This window comes from Lissotriton helveticus, chromosome 11 (assembly GCF_964261635.1).
Source record: "Lissotriton helveticus chromosome 11, aLisHel1.1, whole genome shotgun sequence".
In the NCBI taxonomy this organism is placed as follows: domain Eukaryota; kingdom Metazoa; phylum Chordata; class Amphibia; order Caudata; family Salamandridae; genus Lissotriton; species Lissotriton helveticus.
Window position 1 is genome coordinate 493,605,947 of NC_136072.1, and position 21,823 is coordinate 493,627,769.

Genomic DNA, 21,823 nt, shown 5'->3' on the forward strand with positions numbered 1-21,823 from the left:
AAAAGTGTGTAATGAGAAGCCATGATACATAATACATAAATGAGACATACAGGACAAACATAGCTTACCCACCAACATGACATGCCCGCTCGTTGTGCAGCTGCAGCATCATCAGTGGTACCCTGCTACGCCTCATGATGAATGCATCATGGCACGATCTTGGAAAACGTGCACAAACATGGGAAATAAGCATGTTAGCAAGACACACAACCAGGGCATTTATTGAGTGGTAATGTTTCCTGTTGCGGAAGGCCTGCTCCTGAGCCTGTGGTGGCACCAAAGCCACATGTGTACCATTGTAGTGTAGTTCCTATATTCCCAATAGGCTCTGCGCATTGGAATAATATATTCAGCAGTGTAGACGTAGGACTGAGGTCGACTAGGTCTCTACTGACTATATTAGACTTAAGTTTTGCCAGCTAGCTCATAGGTCACTAGAAACTTTCTCGAATAAACGAGGAGGAGTTTAACCTCCCTGGATAGACAAGAAGGGATTAGCTTCTGACAACCATATAACATGACAACTTTGCTCCCTCAGAATAAGAGTATATCTCTAGAGTCGTGTGAAAAAAATAGACAGCTATTTCACTCAGTCAAGTGTGCATACTTAGTTTCACCACAGTGCAGAGAAAAGAGAGACGGGCGTTTTCAATAAAAGGTTGTTATTTATTGAGCAGTCTTCTTTCTCATACAAGAGAAATGAATTGCCACAATTGCAATACTCATAGAAAAGTAAAGTGCGTACAGTAAAAGGAGGATTAAGAAATAATACTGTAAAAGCATTGATATGGTTTCTTAGCCATAAGATACTTTAAAATAGATAAAATACATACATACTTATATACATTGACTAACGTACTCAACTGGTGCTTCTAAATACGCCTACCCCGGTGTACCTGACCTAAGCCTAATACGTGGGAAGGAGTAAGTAAGTAGCAGTTTAAGTTAAGTTTGTTTTTGCCAAGAATCTGACTCAAGAACTCTCTTCAAGGGTTTAGTCAGCTCCGTACCTGGGTATTAGAAAGCAGGAGGTCTTGTATCTCTCTCTCAGGACACGATATCCCAGTAACCCGCGAAGGTATCTGGAAACACTGGAGCTGGATTTCTCGGCAGGAGAAAAGACAGCGTCTCTCTCAGTGCGTCAAAAGGGAGGGGCAGCATCCGTGGGCTCTCGCATCAGCTGGGCTCTCGGGCAAGTAGATAGCTGCTCTGCTCCAAAACCACCACCGTGTGTTTGCTTAATGCAACGTTGGTATATTTATACCTGAAAGGTGCCGGGTTTGACGTAAGGTTGGACATAAGACGTCAATAAAGATGTCACTAAGAACTGACCGTTCTTACAGTGCTTTACAGGAGTTCTAGGATGAAATCAAAACAAAAGCAAGGGGGATTTCCCAGGTTGCTGGAGGTTTGGTTTGTTTAGAGAACTCGTTGTGCTTTCTAGGAGTCTGGGGAAGTAGCCTTGCTTAATGTGACAGCATGTGCTACGACTGAATATGGATATGATTACTATGCCGTTATAGGGATATTATTGATTATAACCGAACAAGGGCATAAAATAATAATATCGATTTAGGCTCCTGGATAAAAACACAATACCCACTCCACGATATAATGTCCATCATTACTAAAACTAAGCAATAGTAAACATTTAAAGGTGCATGTGTATTTCAACCAACCCCAAAATATTTTTATTTTTTTTGCATGTGAAATGGTGTATGCGAAATACACGAAAATGATATTGGTACTGAACGCTTTTCAAGCAGTATAATCATTCAGTTAAAACAATGCATATATATGATTAGCTGAACGATTTGCAAAATTTACACATGAAATGGCTCTTAATACAGAAAAGAAGGTCGAGACCATTCCATCACATATTAATACAATCGCTGTAAATGTGCTAGAGGCTGAGGTAATATATTGTCTCTAGAGTTCCTAAAAATAGAAGCTCTGTTCTCTAAGAATAGTTCTACTTTAAGCAGAGTACAAATGCCAGGAAAAAAGGTAAATATTTTGGAAGTGGAAAAAAATAATTTCGCTTCAGGGGAAAAAAATAGTTCCAAATATTTTCAGTAGCTTTTGTTTATCAAAGCTGAAGGCCGAATTCAGAGTTCAGGGAACGCTGTGTGCTCGTTGCTTAAAAAGTTATTCTTTCTGTTCAGGGGAGAACATCATTTCAGACAGACTCTCAAAAAATTGGTCTACGGCTTCAGGTGAAAGTTCGACCAAGTTCGAAAATGCCGCAACTGAGCAGTCTCGAGCATGATTGCTATCGTCGATGTCAGGATCAGCAATGCTCACAGAAGGTCGTACCTGGGTGATGTTGCTCTCATCTCGTACTTCACTACCCCCTAATCGTAGTAGTGAAGTCTCAACGAATGCCGTCATCAGAATGGGTAGCCGCTGGGGACAACACGATGCATGAGCCGTTATCGGACTTAGCAAAGTATCTATATCCAATGGTACTGCTGATGGTAGTGTAAGACAGATGTCCAACACGCATTCTTCTCCGCATAGCATACATCGAAGCACAGGTAAGATGCAAGTCTGCCAGATGGGTCTGAATGAAAGAAACCAGGTCATATTCAGATCTCTTAGCCAGGCTAATCCAAGGACTTTAGTTATGCGGTCCCGATAGCGTATAGCCAGGATAGTTTCTTCCATTGTTGCTGGAGTCTTGTCTGCGATTTGGCTTGCCAAATCGAAGCAGAAGTATCAAAAATAAAATGCCTGCTACGAGTCCCAACAGAAGTGGTAGGCCGACAAAGACAGAATGGGCAAAATTAGGAAAAATGCCCAGAACTGTTTCGAAGGGTGTTAACAGTCCCGAAAAAATTGTCTTAAATACATGTGGGATACCACTGGTATCAGACATATTTAGGATTTGGCTTAGCATTTCTACGAAATGCACGGGGCAATTTGTTGATAAAAGGGTATGTATCTCTGCCGTTGTCCTTACAACTTGCAGATCATACGTTTCTTTTGATGACGTCAAGGGGACCGTTGTCTGTAAAAGGACAGACTTTATTCTGCTTAAAGTATCAATTCGTATAGAAGAGATATTCAAAGAAGACCACATTTTTGCCTCCATGTCTGGAGTGCTGTTTGGATACAATACTTGCATACAGCAAGTGACCATGGAGCTCACGCTTACAAGATAAGCTTTCCCTGGCACCATGCCACAACAGCTGTGGTCCACTATTAGAATATAACTTCCGTTAGAAAGTCGTCTAAAGAATGGCTCTATTCGTGTTGCAGGTGTGCCATGCTGGTGACATGAAAGGTTATTTGAAGTCCCCTCACAGGCCCCATGCAAGTTAATACCTTGACACAGAAGTATACCGCTTAGTGATTGTTTGCAATTTTTTCCACTAAGGAATACATTCTGTTTCTTGTCACTATAACATGTGTGTGTGTAAGGCAATTTCCATGATGACTTAATGTGACCTTTACCCAACCTTTCATACTGGCCCGCTGGTATATTCTCTTGACAGTATTTAAATTGGAAAGTTGTTATCGGAATTGTGATTATTCCATGTATTATCCATTCAATGACAGGTCTTTCTGACATTGTCAATGGTAATCTCTCAAGTTTTTCAATGCTCAGAATCGTATAGTCTGCTCCTTTTTGTGCCAAACTGATTTGTGTATCAGTAAGGTTAAAGATAGAGAATAATGACGTTGTGTTGATTAAACGCCAGGGCACATAGCCTGAACGCAGATTTTGCAACGTCCAGCCAAGCTGTACAATAGAACGTAATTGGGACTGACCGTGTTGTAACATTAGTAAGTCTTGCTCTATTATATCAATAGCAGATGATACAATACTGTCCAGTGAATATATTCTGGAGGACAGAGTCATTAACCCATTGTCCACAACAGAAAATGATTTTTCCAAATTAATACGATCAATTTCTCGTATTTTTTCTGCTGTTTTGATTTGCATCACTTTCCAAGCTTCGTTGTAAGTAGCGTATATACGGCCGCTATGAAACGTTTTTGACGCTGTTTGCGTGGGCCCATTATGAAATCACGCAAGTCAGCACCGTCTTTAAGTAAAGTCAAGTGTTGCCTAATTTCAGCCAGTGTGGATTTCTGTAGCCATTCGAGGCAGAGTTTTCCTACACTGTATGTTGTTACTATCCCTGTATGTTGTCTCTGGGAGTATCTTGGGTCTGGCCTGGTCATTTTTAACCCCTGTGTTTTGTTCAGGAATCTATCTTGACAGTTATTTGTGTCTATGGGCCAGATCAACCATTTTTTCCAATCAGAATGTGTTCTGTTTTGGTTAAAAATATGGGATATGTCTATTTCAACATCTGTAGTGCTATTACTGTCAGGTGTTGGCTTTGGAATAGATGGTTTGTTTAAGTCTTTAATTTTGGATAGGCCAAGACAGGCTGTCTGTTGAATGATATCATTCAAGAATATAATTTGTTCTGGGATCATGCAGGCTCGAAATAATGCTTCTAAACCTTGGACCTGCCATTCTTTTGTACCCCAGATGGTTTTTGTTTCAATGTTATTTTTCCAGAAATCAAAACCAAATGTAGTAAATTTTTCAAAAAATGTTTCCGAATAGATCAATTTAGTATTTGTCAGCATCGTTTTCATTCCTGTCTTATTTAACAGTTTGAAATAAAATGTTTCTGCATCACTTGTGTTATACCCTGAGAAGTATGGGAATTTCTCGTAAAATGTTTTTGAACTGCTTTGAGGTGGAGTTGCACAATGTTCCCATTGATTATAATTAAAAACATTTCTAGGCTGAGCAGATTTATGCAAATAGTGATGTGCAAAGTGATTATAACAATACATTTCTCCATAATTCGATGAACCCTGTAAGTAATCATGTTCTGTAAATTTTGCTGACATAACTAAATCTGACATCATATCATTAATACTTTCAAAGTCCCAATCATCAGAGAATGTACTTGGTTTTACAAAGTCACTTAATGAAACCTTGAACTGGTGTGGATATTTCAAGAGCTCGACCGGGCCATAGATTTCGTAATCTGTTTTGACCCATGCTACCCCACCGGGTATTGGATTGGCTGTGACATTCACTGATGATAGTTCTCTTTTCTGGAGTTGAGATGACTTGTGAGGCTTTAAGACCAAGTTGATGTTCTGACTTGCTGTGTCCATTGTACTGTATTTTCCTTCAATGAATTTTCCCAAACAAAGAACCATGATGAGCCAAAGCAGAAGGAAAAGTACACCCAACACAATCCAAAATTCAATCCATGGAGAAATCAGATAGGTTTCTTTGAGTTGATGAAAGAGTTCAGTCACTTTGTCTTTAAAAGTTTTTGTTGTTGGCTTTTCTTCAGGTTCGCTTGGATCCTCAGAAAAGTCATCGAAATTGATGAAGTAGCCTGATGCAGTTCTGTCAATTGTTGGAATCGCTTCCGGAATTTTATTTGCTTTTGGAATTTTATTTGTTTCATTAGCATAGTCTGAGGCTACATCGTTGTAGACTGGTGTTTCTTGACGAACTGTTGCAATTTGGGTTTCAAGAGGCACAAGTTCCATGGCATTGTTGCATAATCCTTTTTTATTCAAAGCAGGTTTATCAAGTGTGATTAGTCTCTCAGTTTGAACTTCTTGTATTGTAGCAAGTTTTGGTGTTCTGCTACATCTTGGGAGTCCACTGGGCCTACTACTTATTATTGGCCACATGATTGTGGTTTTACCAGGTCGATGGATACAACTCGGTTCTCCTTTTTACCAGCAAGGGGCGGTAGTACAACTGATCTTGTTCCGCTGAAAGCTAAGACAGGCACTGCTTTTCTGTAAGAAGGCCCAAATTCCTTCTTCACCGCGATCTTCTCTCTGACCAGATCCCCAATCTTTGGAATCCAGACAGGCCTTGCTGGGACAGGTGGTTTATCTTCAGTGGCTGTTGGCTGCTGTTTTAACTTTACGTTGCTCAGGTCTTTTCTTGTTTCATTTAAGTCCTGTAAAATAGCCAAACGATCTTTGATATCAAAGCATTTTTCTTCTATCACTGAAGTCTGACTATCTAAGTCCTGAATATGCATTCTAGTCCTGAACAATAGTTCGTACGGACTGAAACCTTTTAGAGAATTTCTTGGCAGATTATTAAGACTACGTTGGACACTTGTTAAATGTTGGACCCACCCATCACCCGAACCTAATACCCTCGCCGTTATAGATTGCTTTATGTCCCGGTTTTTTCTTTCCACAATCCCATTTCCCTCAGGATGGCAGGGACAAGAGTACCGCAATGCAATGCCCATGCTGGTCATGGCCTCTTTATAAGCTCGAGAGCTAAAAGCAGGACCCTGGTCAGAATGTAGCATGCCAATTGCGTATGTGCCGATAAAGACTCGCAAATCTTTTATAACAGTTCTGGCGTCAGCCGAGCGCTGGTGTTTACATTTAAGTGAATCTAGTCTTAAACATAAATGGGACGCATTTCTCCTATTGGATTTCTGCGTATAGATAGCTTTATGCTTTCTAAAAAAAGGGTCCTGGCATTACTCCAGCTGGTTCTCCACTGCGATCTCTGTTGCAGTTTTGACAGCCCTTTGCAAATTTGTAGTTATGCAGGCTCATCCCCGGCCACCAGTATTCTGATTGTAATTCTTTCAGAGATGTCATGATCTCCTGGTGCCTTAGACCTAATCCCATATGTGCTTCTTGAATCAAGAAGATTCTCCTGTTCGTGTTTGGAATCACTCTATCCCCCACTCCAGGGATTTGAGCAAAAGGAACGGAGTTTGCATCTATTACGTATGTATAATTGAGTGGATAGTTCAGGGGTAGTGCTGCACAGTTGCCTTGTAAAGACGTTTTTACCGCCAGCATGGTTTCCTCGTCTATGTATTTTTCTGAACGCTTTTTTGTGGCTACGGAAGCCGGATTAGTTGCTTCCGCTGTGGCTGTGTCAGCCAATGAATTCCCTGCAGCGTGAACGCCATCACGCTGATAACTCAGTGTATGTATCATGTGAGTCTTTTGTAGTTCCTTCTGCAAAGGAACTATCTAATCCCAAAGCGTTTTATGCTTGATTGTGCCACCTTTTGCATCTTTGAAACCATTTTGAACCCAGTTCTGCAAGTCATTATTGTGAGATTTGACGCAGTAATGTGAATCGCACACTATTAGTGCGGGGATTTCGCGATCCGCAATATCGAGCGCCATCTTTAAAGCTAGCAGTTCAGTTCGTTGATCCAAACTATCTTTTACAGATTGAGTCATAGTTACCAATGGTCTCAATTTTCCTTTGTGCCACCGGCATTTAACAACCGCGCACGCAGCACTGTAATTGTGTTTACCCCCAACTGCGGTTTGTGCTGATCCGTCTGTATATATTAAACAGGCGTAAAGTGGTAGAGGCAGAATCTCGATTGGCAGAGGATATTCAAATTCATATTTTAGATCTTTTAATTTTTTCATGTTCGGGTCAAAATAGTATTTCACGTCTTCTGCAGCAAGAGAATTTTCCCATTCGATCCATTTTGGATCTAATGCCACGTTAGTCGAATTGCGTGGGCTTGTTAATTCCTCAAATGCTGATTCTGCTGTTAAAACAGTTATTCCTTTGCCTTGTGCTTGGGCTCTTTCTTTTGCTACAGCAGTTTGAACCGCATTTACAATGTTTTCCGTAAGACTGAATTTTTTTTCAGCTTGTGTGTACAAGTGTGATTTGTAAGCTATTGGTACTGTTTCTCCCTCATTAGAGGTCAGGTACGTGAATCCGCATTTTCCTGGGATGACTCGGATTACAAGGTTGGGTATGTTTTCGCGTGTTTGCAATTTTGTTTTAGCTAACATGTCTGCTTGCAATGACCTCAAAATTTCTGTGTGTTTTTGAGTCCAATTGATTGGTTTGAAATCAGGTTTTATTAATTCATAGAGAGGTTTAACCCTCTCCGCATAATTTAGAATGTATGTTCTTCCGAAATTCAGGAAACCTAGTATTGATTGTAAGTTCTTCAGCGTTTTTGTTGCTTGGAGGACAGCGCATTTCTCTAAGAAATTGTCCATTAGGCTTTTGCCTTCACTTGATAATTCATATCCTAAAAACAGGACTTTTAGATGGGCAATTCGTGACTTTTTAGGTTTAAAGCATTTTATTGCAGAAATATAAAACAAGACAAACAAAAGAAACTCAGCGTCACAAAGATGCCATTCAGGGACCCCACAGCACGAGCGCCATCAAAAATGCAAACCGTACATACATAACAAGCGGCGGGGTCACAAGCTAGGCACTCAAGCGGTGACGATTGACACGCAAAAACTCCCCCCCCCTTAACAAAACAACCCCCCGCCTCCCTTGGAGACCCCTCCCCCCCCCCGGGTGGTGATGTGCCAGTTCAACGTCACATGCCCTCATCAACAGTGCAATAGACCCGCCTCCCATCATGCAGGCAACCATTAGGGTGATTAAGATTGCGGACCAGGCCGGGAAGTCAAGCGCAGGAGCCTGAGGTACCTGGGGCAAGTAATCTCCTTGAACTCCGATTGTAACAGAGCGAGAAAGGGGTGCCACAGCTCCTCAAATTTATCTACCTCCCCCGCCACCGTGAGGGACAGCTTCTCCATACCCAGAACATGCCATAGCCTATGCAGCCAACCTGAAATGTCGGGAATGGTGGTGGTGCGCCAGAATATGAGTATGTTTTGTATCGCTGAGCCTAGAGCAATTGCGATCTGTCTGCCTTTCCTGGACCTCAGGGGATACATCAACCTGTTGGGTAGCCCTAATAGGACATAGGCCGGCAGGCGAGGTAGTTCGATGTCGAAACATTGGTCGATCTCATCTAGGATGTTTTTCCAGTATGGGCCTAATAACGGACAGTCCCATAAGATATGTGTGAGGGTCCCGGTCTGGCCGCATTCACGCCAACAGGTGTCAGGGAGACCATGATTCATGTCGTGCAATCTCTGAGGCGTGTAATACCAATATGTAGTTATTTTAGTGAAAGTCTCAGTGAGCCCGGTGTGGTATGCGGAATGACGCGCGCGATAAGATATGTCGTCCCATTCCCTGTGGCTCAGTGCTCTTCCCAGTTCGCGTTCCCAGCGTTCCCTTCCCGGGTTATGGATGTGGAAGGCAGGGGGTTGCAGAAGCTTATAAAGGTCGGAGACGAGCTTGACATCCGAGGAGCGAGTCGCCAACCACATCTCATAAGGCGTAAGTTTCCGGTCTGCAAGTTCCCTCACCTGCGTCTGCAATGCCCAGTGACGAACCTGGAAATATCGCATACGTTCAGTCTCAGGTAGGCAATAATCCCGTCTGAGGTCCTGAAACGACACGATCCCGTCCGGGCCGTACATGTGGAACAAAGCGCAGCACTTGGCCGCCTGCCAGTGTGCGAACGCGCTAGGCTCCATCCCAGGTTGGAAGTCCGGATTCCCTATCAACGGCGTAAGCGGCGACGGGAAGGTGGTAAGCTCCCGTGGGATGGCCACCGCGTCCCACACACGAAGCGGGACCCGAGTGACCAAGGACGCGTAGAGGTTGGGGGGCCTGTGCGCCCTACGCATGAAGGGTATCTCCTGCAGAGTCCTACCGGCCACAGCCTGATCTTGAAAAAGCCAGTGCCGGTCAGATTCCCACTTGCTCCATTCCACCAGGTACCGCAATTGCGCCGCCTGAAAGTACTTCTGGAGATCGGGGATACCAAGGCCGCCAGACTCCGGAGCCAGAGTAGACAAGGTCCTCTTCAGCCTGGGTTTGCGACCCTGCCAGACAAAGCGGGCTACATCCGCCTGTGCCTGACGAAGCCAACCCTTTGGTGGCTGAAGCGGTAGCGCCCGAAACAAGTACAAGACCTGTGGTAGAAGAGTCATCTTGACGGCAGCCACCCGGCCCAGCAGCGACAGCGTGCCTTTGCTCCAGCGGGACAACTCCTCCTTTATCTTACTGCTCAACGCCGTGTAGTTCGCCGCCACCATAGCGGGCAGGGAAGGCGCCAGCAAGATACCTAAATATGGGATGAGGTCTTTGGACCAGCTCATGGGGAAGCGCCCCTGCAAGTCGAGTCGCGTCGCGGTAGAAAGGGAGAGGTCCAGGGCCGACGACTTCCCCATGTTCATTTTAAAACCCGCTACTCTGGCGAAAGCATCCAACTCGGCGACGCAGGCTGGGAGTGCCTCTCTCGGGTTCTCAAGCAGAAGGATCACGTCATCCGCGTACAGGCTGATGGTGTGAACATAGCCACCCATCCGGATGCCAGTCACTCTCGGGTTCTGCCGGACCCGCTGGGCGAACGGCTCCATATACAGGGCAAAAAGAAGTGGGGACAGTGGGCACCCCTGCCTGGTCCCTCGTTCAATCTCAAAGCGGTCGGAGCTACAACCGTTGACCCGCACCACCGCGGTCGGGTGTTTATAACAGTTAAAGACAAACGTGCGGAATTTCTCCCCAATCCCCACTTTGCGCAACACCCCTTCAAGGTAAGACCAGCGGACGCGGTCGAAAGCCTTTTCTGCGTCCACCGACAGAAGCATACGTTCCCCTGGGACGCGGGAGGCCTTCTCCAGGACATGCACCACCCTCTTAGTGTTATCCACCGTCTGTTGACCGGGGATAAACCCCGCTTGGTCCGGGTCCACCAGTCCCGGTAGATATTGCGCCAGGCGAGTCGCCAGGATCCCCGTATAAAGCTTAAGATCCACGTTCAGCAATGAGATCGGCCTGTAAGAGCCGCATTCCGTCCGATCCTTCCCGGGTTTGGGAATAACCGACACCGTCGCCCTGAGAAGGTCCGGAGGGATAGCGCCTGGTTCCGCGAAGGTGTTAAAGAGCTTTGTCAACAGAGGGACCAGTTCCAGACAGAACGTCTTGTAGAAAAGCGGGGAGTAACCATCGGGACCCGGGGCTTTCCCTTGTTTAAGCCGGGAAACAGCCGCAATCACCTCCTCCGGGCGAATATCCCGCTCCAGATACTCCGCCTGCTCTGAGGTGAGAGCGGGGAGGTCAATGGAATCTAGATAGTCAGTGTCCGCGAGCACCGATGGGGGTTCACCTGCGTATAGGTCGGCGTAGAATCGGCGGAATCCCTCCGCAATCTGAGGGTCCTCCCTAACACCTACTCCGTTCGGAGTGGAGAGTTCCGCAACCCGCATACGTTGATGCTTCACCCGAAGCTTGTTTGCTAGGAGACGGCCACAACGATCACCCCCAGTGTAGTATGCATGCTTCAGGCGGAGCGCCGCATATTCCGCCCTATCCATATCTAGCGCGGAGAGCAATTTCCGCGTTGCTTTAAGTTGCCTCCAAACCCGGGGGGCCCCAGTACGCTGATGCATCTGTTCGAGCTCCCGCACCCGGGTCGTAAGCTCCTCCCGTTTCAGCTGACGGTCCCTATTCTCTGCAGACGAGATGGAGATGAACTCCCCTCGGAGCACTGACTTTAAGGCCGCCCACTGCGTCGCGCAGGACGTATCCCCATTATCATTATGGGATCGGTAGTCCGATATCGCGGTGCGGATCCGCTGCACCACCGCCGACCTATGGAGCAGTGTGTCTCTAAGGCGCCAAACCCCTCGAGAGGGCGCCACCGGTGGTAGCTGGAAGGAACCCGAAACCGGGGCATTATCCGACAGAGAGAGCACTCCAATGTCAGAAGCCGTCGCCAGCGCAGCCATCGGCCCCGTAACCAGAATGTGATCCAGCCGTGCATACGTCCTGTGTGCATGGGAGTAGTAAGAATAGGCCCGGGCAGTGGGGTGCAAACGTCTCCACAGGTCGTGCATGTCAAGTTCCCCGAGGCGGGAGCGACTCAGCTGCGAGAATTCCCCGGTGTTCGGGCGGCGTTGTGCAGATCTGTCCAGGAGCGAATCAAAAACCATATTCAAATCCCCCCCGAGGAGTATGTGTCTGTCTGGTGTAGGCGCTACGAGTTCAAGGGCTGAGTGTAAGAATGTGTCTTGGTGGTCATTCGGGCTGTAAACTGAACCCACTGTGAATAACAATCCCCCCAGCTTGAATCTATAAGCTAGGAGCCTACCTTTCTGCTCCGCTACCTTGTACAGGACCTCCCCCTTAAATTTACTGGAGACCAGGATAGCCACCCCCGCCGTTTTAGTGGGTCCCGAGGAGAAGAGCTGTACTGGGAACTTCGGTGACCTCATTCTAATGCAATCTCTCGCCAAGAGGTGAGTCTCCTGTAAGAGGCAGATGTCCGCCTGGGCATTCTCAAGGAGGGACAAGATCGCTCTGCGTTTAACTGGGTTGTTAAGTCCCTTCACGTTCAACGTGACTACCTTAAGGGCCATGAACGGGCGGTACAAGAGCAGCACTCAACGTGGCTATGTCAGCAACAGTTGTCGTGGGAAGCAGTGGCAGAAGGCCAAATAAAGGCAGAAGCCCAGCATCATCGGAACCACAACCCAGTGCACCAGGCGCCAAGCAACAGGAGGAACAGCAAGAAAATAGGACACCCCGGTACATTCCCCAAAGCTCTCTCCAACCAACCCTTAACCGAACCATCACCCGACCATCCAACCCCAAACCTCCGGATCCGTGGCAGCCCCGAACCCCTCCCGCCAAGCTCAACCCAGCTCCACCTCCACCCCACCCGGTACCCCAACATCCCCAACAATCAAACTCCCCTAGAACGAAGAACATTGTCCCAGTCCAGCCCCTAATGGACAAGTCTGTGGTAGTGTGTTCGTGTGGACGTCCAGCCACCTTCAGCACCCCCCCACCACCCCCTCCCTCCCGGAACCCCCGCACCTGCTATGAAGATGAGGCCATCTGGATCTCCCCCCGGAGTGTTCTCAGGCCGTCAGGGCCGTATCGCCAGGCGCTGTAGCTCCGGAGACCGCCAGGACCGCGCTGTCTCTCTCAGCCCTGGCTGTCGGCGAGGGCGGTCGCGCAGGTACAGTAGAGGACCGTCGCCGGCGGACAGTCTGCCATCCATCTCGGGTGACGCGTCGCTGGGATGGCGCAGGAGTGTCGCTGTCAGCTGTCGTGATCCCCAATACATTGCAGGTGTCTTGAAGAGATCGGAGCTGGTGCAGAGTGCCGTTCCAGCGAAAGATGAGCCGAAAGGGGTGACCCCAGGAGTACTGCGTGTCATGCTCTCTCAAGAAGTCCGTGGCTATCTTGAAGGATTTGCGCTTTTGGAGGGTGATAGTCGACAAATCCTGAAACAGCGCCACTGGGCGATCACGGAAAGTGAGCGGCTGCCGACGTCGAGCCTCACGCAGGATGCGCTCTTTCAGGGGGAAGTCCGGCAGGAAGGCCAAGATATCAGGGGCCGGTGCAGAGGCCCGGCGACGCGGTCCCACTCTGTGCGCTCTGTCGATCCGCACTTGGAAGTCCCCAGGCTCCTCCAAAATCTCGCGGAACATGTCGGCCAGGTACGCAGCCACGTCTTCCCCTTCCTCTCCGAATGGAACGCCACGAACCCTGATGTTGTTGCGCCTGGACCTGTTCTCAAGGTCCTCCGCATGGGCCTGGAGGTCAATCTGCTGGTCCCTGAGCCGCAGGACCTCCTGCTGCAGATGCGCCATTTCTTCATCTCGAGCCTGGCTGGATTCCTCCACAACGGTCACTCTTTCTCCCAGGGAATCGACCTCCCGCCGCACCTCACGGACCTCACCCGCCACCTCCTGTTTCAGCGCCTGGAAGTCCTCCCTGAGCGTGCCAAACAACGACTCCAGAAAGGAACGAGTCACCGGAGGTTCCCCTCCCTCGGCCCCCCGGGAGCCAGACGAGGGACTCGGGGCAGGCTGGGGTCTATCTTGCCGGGTGGCGGCTCTGCTCAGCATGTCAGGGAGAGTGCGTTCACCCTTCTTTCCCCCAAGGTTGCCCGACATCGCGGCGCCAGGCACAAGTCGCGACACTGAAGGTACCGCGAAGGGCGGGCAACGAGGTGTCCGTCAGCTCTTCTCGTTACAGCAGGTCGTGGGTCGGGAGCAGCCGCGGATCCACCTCCTCGTCACCGTCTCCAGGAGGGCGGCAGCGCTCGCTCCGAGCGTGAAGTACCCCCGGATCCAACGCGAGGGGGAGTGTGGCAGGGGAGGAAGGCAGGCAGGCCACACCGTCTCTGCGGCTTCGCAGCGCTCGAAGGCAGAAGGCTTGTCCGAAAGGGCCTGGTCAGTCCCCCGCCGCCAGGCAAGGCGATACTAGTTCGTAAGATGCAGGCAGGCTCCACACCGCAACTGCGTCATTGACCCCTGCGGCCAACAACCCCACACCTCCCGTGTCAGCTCCCGGAGGCCCCAGCTCCTGACCGGCGCGGGGTCAGCGAAAGAGGGGGGGCCCTTCTCTCTGCAGGGCACTGAGTCCGGGCGCAGCCGCGCCTCCCAAGGCCCACCAGCCGAATTCCAAGAGGGGGGAGAGGTGCCCCGGCCCCAGGCCGTTCGTGCAGTCCAGGGCAGTGCAAAGTCCCAGTAGCCCGTTCCGCCAGCCCCCTCCTCAGTACGAGGCGCCGCGGCGGGCTGCAGAAGTCCGTATTTCGGGGTAGGCCCCACCGCTCCTCAGATCCCCGGGGTCGCGTAGTCTCGCACCCCGGGTCCGGCACTCCGTAGGCCAGCTGGTTGGCTGCAAGCCCAGCGCGGCCCGTCTCTTCGCCGCTCCTCGAGGCAAGGTGCGCAGCCCCCCCGGGTGCTCCGGTGGCCCCGTCAGTGCCCCCACACGTCCCGCTGGTCTGTCTCGTCGGGTGGATCTCCCGGGCCTCCGCCGCAGCAGCAGTCCCCGCTGCCGGGGAACGTCGGACAGGCTCCCGATGGACACCGGGGGGTTCCGGGGCCTCACAGGCAGCGTCGCTGCGTCTCCTAGTGCTCCCTGCGCCAGATTCCGCTTGATCCGGGGGAGATCAGCGGTAACAGGCGGCGCGCGGGCTCCGGGGCTTCAGGAGCTCACGAGGGTCGCGTCCTCCTAGCTCGCCATCTTGGCCACGCCCCCATTCGTGACTTTTTAAAGTTACATTTGTAACCCTCTGCAGCAAACCCAAGTATTATGGTGTTTACTCTTTTCAAGTGAGTCTCCAGGTCATCATCTGTGAGATAGATGTCATCGACATAAGATAATGCCTGATCATCATATATTTGTAGTAACTCTGTTACTTTTGCTGAGAATAATCCTGGGCTATTCTTGAATCCCGGTGGGAGTCGACAGAATTTTTCTGTGACCCCATTATTGAGAAAGCGGTCAAATAACTGCTTTCAGGTGCAATGTTTTGACAAAAGAAGCCATTAGAGATGTCTAATGTTGTTTTGTATTTTTTGCGCACAATGTTATTCATTAGTGCTGCACTGTGTGAGTTTTGTACTGCAAAAGTTTTGCAACATGAATTAAGGTGTCTGTAGTCCAAAACTAGACGATATGAATCGTCTGGTTTGGAGACAGGAAACAAAGGATTGTTCATTTGAGAGGTGCATGTTTCAATCACCCCCTGGTATTCAAGTTGATCTCAGATCTCCCCGACTTGTTTTTTAGCTTCTTGCTTAATTGGGTACTGCCTTTGTGCAGTTGGTTGACATTTTAACTGGATTTTGTGAGGAGGAGAGTCCTCATCCCATCCTACATGATTTTTATATAATGCAGGAGCTTGGGCTACTGCCCATTTTCTTGCATATGTATATTTTCTATGAATTGGAATATGATTTGAGAAGGCAGGCATAATCATTTCTTCGCCATGAGGGAACTCCCTGACAAACTCTGGTGGCCAGTCTTTTTCAGCTAAAAGGATGTCATAGCCTTTCGAAAGATTATCCCAAAAGAGACCTCTTATTTTCCTGGTCTTATCCCCCTCTATACGTAAAGTTATCTCGTATATTTTATGAGGTTTACTAACTCTGGTATCTGCAGTTTCCACTTGAATGTATTCATTCGTGTCCACTGTCTCCAGAAGATTCATTAGGATCTTGCGTGCTATGGTCACTTCTGCTGCGCTGTCTAGCATTGTCTGGGCCCACTCTCCATTTTTCAGTTGTGTCCTCAGTATCCTCGGCATGTTTGATTATTTTAATACTGGCTACCTTCTTTCTTGGAAATTGTAATTTTTTACTTTGATGAACAGGTTCTTTGTCTTTGGACTTGACGTGCTCTTCCCTGTGTTCTGACCGTCCTCTTCTTTCCGTTTTCTGCAAGGAAGTCTGAAAAGATCGAGAGGGACGTGTATAAATATCTTGATATCTATCAGGTTTTTTCAGATTATCCCTATTTCTAAGGTTGTATCTTTTCTCAGAGGGCTCCCTCTGGGGAGACTTGTGTCCTTGGTCCGGAGATCTTTCTCTCTGCCGAAGAGACCTTCCTCTGGACTGGAATCTTTTTTCTTTGGGAGTGGATTGTTTATTTCCATCCCAGCTCTTTTTTGAAGTGTTTAGATTATTTTTAATAAATATCTTTTCAGGATTTTCAGTTAGTTGGGGTTTTACTAGTTTCCCACCCAAACTATCTCTTCCTAGTTCTTCATAGGATTTTTCTATGATTCTGGCAAGTTCAATTGGTTGGTCTGCTATATCTGTTTCTTTCAATTTCTGGCGGATCGCCACAGATGCTGCTTCTCCTTTTATATTGGCTAATAATATAGCCGAGACCTGCTTGAAGTCTTTCAGTAATTTCATACCCAGAGTTAAAGCAGGTTCTGGACCGTATTCATTTTGAATCTGTCTTAATACATCTGGTATTACCGCCATGGACGGAACACCATGTGTTTTAGTGTAAATGGAAGCAAAGACTGTGCCCCAAGTGTCACAGTCCTCCACATGTGGTGCGATCCCCATTGGAAGGCAGATAGTCAGAATTCTGTGTTTCTCAGTTGGGGTAGTATCCGGAAATACTGCCTCTATTTGAGTAATTTTTTGTGCTAACCAGAATGGAATTTGTTCTCGTTTTGCGGGTGTTTTACCAAGACAGGATTGTATATTCTGTGGTGTTATTTTGTTTGTGTTCTCCTGATGAGGGGTCAGCTGTGGAATGTTAATAGCTGGTTGGACTGTTGTAGTCCGCATTACATATTGGACTAATTGTCTATGTATTTTAATCAGTTGTTTTAGCTGTGCTAAAAGTTCTGGTACTGACATTTTTTCGATGTCTGGATGTGGTGTGTAGCTGGCTAGAACCGGCCACGTTGCTCCTGGTCTACCTAGTGGACCGAGCCTGGTGATGGGATTATTATGTTTTAGGGCGCCTTTAAACCAGAGCAGGTGCTCTTGGTATGTTAATGGGATTTCAACCTCCTCGAAAGGGGTGTATTCATCCGGAGGCTCCTCTATTTTGTAATAGTGGAAGTCGTGTGTAACAGCGTTTGCTGCTGGAAAGTTTATCCATGAATAGAATACCTCTGTCTGCCGATATTCATGGGCCTCAATTACGAATACGACTATTCCACCTCTCGGTGTTAATCTGTTTTCTATAAGTTTAAGAGTTATAGTTTTCCTTATGTTGACCGGAATGAGTATAACACTCGGGTCAATTTCTTGCTGCCTCCCTTTCGTCTTCACTTTCTGACATTTTTGCTGACTGAAAGATTTTTGTTGCAGAACAAGTTTCAATGAAACCAAGATTAGGGGCCCGATGTAGGTAAAACGCATTTACCGATTTTAAAATACCGATCCGTACCGAATCGGTATTTCAAAATCGGAAAATGATATGTAGGAAATAATCATCGGAAAAATACCGAATCGGTAGCATTCGGTATCGAGAGTCGATACGTACCGATTCGCCAACTACCGAATCGGTATAGGCCGGGTCGGACAAGTCCGAATCGGAAAAAAAAAAATGCGGAACCAACCGAATCGGTAAACGCCGATTCGGAATAATAAATACGCCCCATGGGCCGAAAGGCCAATAGGAAGGCATTATACATTCCGAATCGGTATTTACCGAACACATTCGGAAAATACCGAATCGGAAAATACCGATTCGGAGAATGCCGTTTTGCCGAGCTGGTTGAGTGACACTGAAGACATCAGCCAATGAGCTGTAAGCACCCTCCCCCACAGGGTGTGGCAACCCAGGCAGGTGCAACTCATCAGAACATTCTGGAAAGCTGCATGAGTTGAGCAGACACAGAGAGAGCAGCATTGTGAGCAGGATCCCTGAGAGACATGGACACCAGCACAGAGAGCCAGAAGGCAGGGCGGAAGCGCAATCCTAAATTCAGCACCATGGAGCTACAAACTTTGGTGGAGGAGGTGGTGAGGGTGCACACCCAGCTATATGGCAGGCAGTCCCTGACTGTCCCGGAGAGCACCAAGAGGAGGCTGTGGCTCGACATCGGGGAGAAAGTCAATGCAGTTGGTGTCACCCACAGGAGCCTAGACGACCTCAAGAAGAGGTTTTATGACATCCGTGGCGTGACCAAGCGCAAACTGGCCGACCTGCACAAGCAGGCTGGACTCACTGGAGGAGGAACAAACCGTGCGCCACCCCTCACTCAGCTGGAGGAACTAGTGGCGACGACCATCGAGAGGGCCAGTGTCGTGGGCATTGGGGACCTGGATAGCTCATCCCGAGCTACAGCTACAGGTAAGAAGCATGCGCAACTTGACACACCATACCAGACACCTCCCCTACAGACCCAATGCACAGCCAAACCCCAGGCCAGTACAGCTAGCAACAGACATGAGCAATGCATCGTGCTAAATGTACTCAGCAAAAGTTACCAATAATGCCACAGCAGAAGCATGAGATAAATAACTGTAATACAGCATCAACGTGTTTGTAATGAGATGTGCAATGCTTTAATAGTTGTGACTGGAACACATTAGCACCCACTTGACAAATGCTTCTTTGTACCTAGGGGCACCATCAGGCGGGGGAGCAGCATCAGCTCCAGCACCAACAGCCAGTGCGGCAGTGGCAAGCACCAGTGCAGCAGCACAGGAGGAGGAGGACAACAGCTGTGCCCTGGCAAATGAGGAGGACACAGGACATTCCCTCACAACTCCACACTCCCCCCGACTGTCTCAGTCTCAGTCGCCCTCATTGGTATTCTCCCCGGACAACACACCACCACAGAGCCACCCTGCACCTGCCACTTCCCCGGCCCGGAGGAGAATAGTGGCTCCATTAGTCATCATGGAGGGGGCAGCGGGTCAGGCTCCTGCACAAGACCCCGTGACACCAGCGACACCAGAGCACACACAGCAGGGCAGCAGGATTCCACGTAGGCCACGTGCTACCAGCAGCCCAATACCAGCACCGGGAGGCAGCGTCTTCGCAGGGCTGGAGACCAGCATGGTCACAATTCAGAGGATGCAGGCGAAATCCATCCTGGCCTGCCATCGCCAGTTGCGCCTGCACAACCTGCAGATGGGTGAGATGACACAGGGCTTCAAGACCTTCGTTGACAGCAACAAGGACATAGCAACATCAATTGGCCGAATGACCACTGCCATCACCCAGCTCTGCACCAGGTTGGATGACCATGAGCTGAGTCGTCGCAGGGATGCAAGAGTCACGAACAGGTCACTCACCCGCCTTGCGGCTGCGACTGCCCAGTCATGCCAACGTGGGGCAAACATGGAGGCCAGCCTCACACAGTCCATGTCCGAGGTCACTAGGGGCATGGGCCGTATAACAACAGCCATGGAGACACTACTCATCTCCAACACCGCAGTGAATCCCGTCCTGGGCGAGGCTGGGGACAGCAGCAGCCGCAGCAGCCCGGCCAGCACTGCGTCAGAGCCGCGCCGGAGCACCAGACGCTCAGCTGAGGCTGCAGGGCATTCTGAAGGGGGTGAGGTTCATCCCAGTGGGCCTGCTAAGCGCAGCAAAAAATAGGACTGCCACTGCGGGTGAGGCAACCCGGACATTGGACATTCCTACCCCTTGTTGTTTAACTTTTCTTTTGTTGCACATCAGTGCAGTAACGTTGATGCAACATTATTAAATTTAATTTCTGAACACATACATTGACCTGTTTGTGCATCTGTACTCACTCAGAAATAGTTGTCTGTGATCTCCTGACGCCTGTATCTGCCGTCAGATGGTGCAGAGACTCCAGCAGGTAGTGGTAGTGGGACAGCATTGTCATCATCAGGGTCCTCGTAGTCGGATAACTCTACCTCAGTGCCTTTCCTGACTGCAAGGTTGTGCAACATTGCACACACAGCAATAATCTTGCAGCAGGTGATGGGGGTGTATTGTCTTGCACCTCCGCTCTTGTGCAGACATCTGAACCTGCTCTTCCAGATGCCAAAGGTCCTTTCCACTACGTTCCTCGTGCTTTTGTGTGCACGGTTGTACCTCCTTTGGCTGGGTGTTGAGGGGTTGAGGTAAGGTGTGAGAATGAACGAGCGTAGGGCATATGCACTGTCGCCTGGAAGGAGAAGGGGTAACATTACTCACATGCATACATGTATTACACACTGCAATTTTGGTAATGGGGGTCTGACACTGTGTCTTACCTAGGAGGTATCCTTCGCCAAATTCCCCTGCCATCAGCCGTGCATAAATCCCGCTACTCTGGAAGATATAGGAGTCATGGGTACTCCCCGGAAACTTTGCAACCAGGTCAGTGATCACACACTTGGCATTGCATATCACTTGCACATTTATGGTGTGCCGTGACTTCCGATTGCGGTATACGTATTCGGTGTCAGCAGGGGGGCAAATCGGTATGTGTGTGCCATCTATGCAGCCAATGATGTGGGGGAATCTTGCCATCTGATAGAATTCAGCTTTTGTCTGTGCCAGTTCTGCATGGGTGGAAGGGAAGGAGATGTAGTGGGCCATCCTCTGGATCATGGCATCAAGGAACTTGTGGAAGAACCTTGACAGGCTGCTCTGGGTCACCCCTCCTGCCACAGCAACTACACTTTGATAGCTGCCAGACGCCAGAAGATGTAGGCAGCATAGCACCTGCACCTGCACAGGGATTGCATGTGCCCTTGGGGTGGGGTGCTGCAACAGGGGTTGGAGGTCCCTGATGAGGTCTCTGATGGTGTCTGCCTCCAGCCTGTACCTCTGTAGGATCTCTGGATCTGTCAGCATGCACAGGGTCACCCTCTGCCTGTACACCTGCTCCTGTCTCAGCCATTCCCTCTCACCTTCCTGCTGTAGCCGTAGCCGTCTAGCTATGACATAGAAAGCTGCCATGTTGCAAGTAGAACTGCATTTTGGGTCTTTTTTTATAGGTTGCACCTGGTTACCACCTGATTCAAATCCATGGTAATTTCCGAGTCAGAAATACCGATTTTAGAGCAAAATCGGTATTTCTGTGCTTACCTACATCTCAATCTTAGGGTTTTCGCATGGAATCGGATTTTCACCGATTCGGAATATATACCAATTCGGCGATTTTACCGATTCGGAAAGTCACCGAGTCGGTCGGATTCCGAATCGGGAAAAAGTAGTAATCGGAATAAATCTCCGATTCGGTAGATTACCTAATCGGAGATTTTTTCCGATTCCTACATTTTTCCGATTCGGAATCCGACCGACTCGGTGATTTTCCGAATCGGTAAAATCGCCGATTTCGCAGGATTTCGGCCTCCTACATCCCGTTGTCTGTATTCCGATCGGTAACGGCCGAAAATACCGATTTTCGGCCGTTACCGACCGACCTACATCGGGCCCCTAGGTGCACAATATTTTGGAACACTATATCCTTCAACGTTGACTATACCAAAAGCTATACATAGGAATCTCTTCCTACTAAGTTCCGGCGGATTTTAACCTTTTACCCACTCGAGACGTCTTTTGGAGTATTTACGGGAAAAGGGGTCTGTGTGAAAAAGCACGACTGAGTTACTCTAACGTCTTGCGTTAGATTTATCGCCTTACCAAACGTTGGGCGCCATGTAGTGTAGTTCCTATATTCCCAATAGGCTCTGCGCATTGGAATAATATATTCAGCAGTGTAGACGTAGGACTGAGGTC

General features: G+C 48.6%; 1 protein-coding gene across 1 annotated transcript; it reads left to right on the forward strand.

Moving 5' to 3' along the window:
- Positions 1-17,860: 17,860 nt before the first annotated feature.
- LOC144792925 (uncharacterized) lies at positions 17,861-20,888 on the forward strand. Its single transcript, XM_078668126.1, has 2 exons — positions 17,861-18,466; positions 18,741-20,888. Exons 1-2 carry the CDS (start codon positions 18,046-18,048, stop codon positions 19,721-19,723), a joined length of 1,404 nt encoding a protein of 467 aa, XP_078524252.1. The 5' UTR covers positions 17,861-18,045; the 3' UTR covers positions 19,724-20,888.
- Positions 20,889-21,823: the final 935 nt, after the last annotated feature.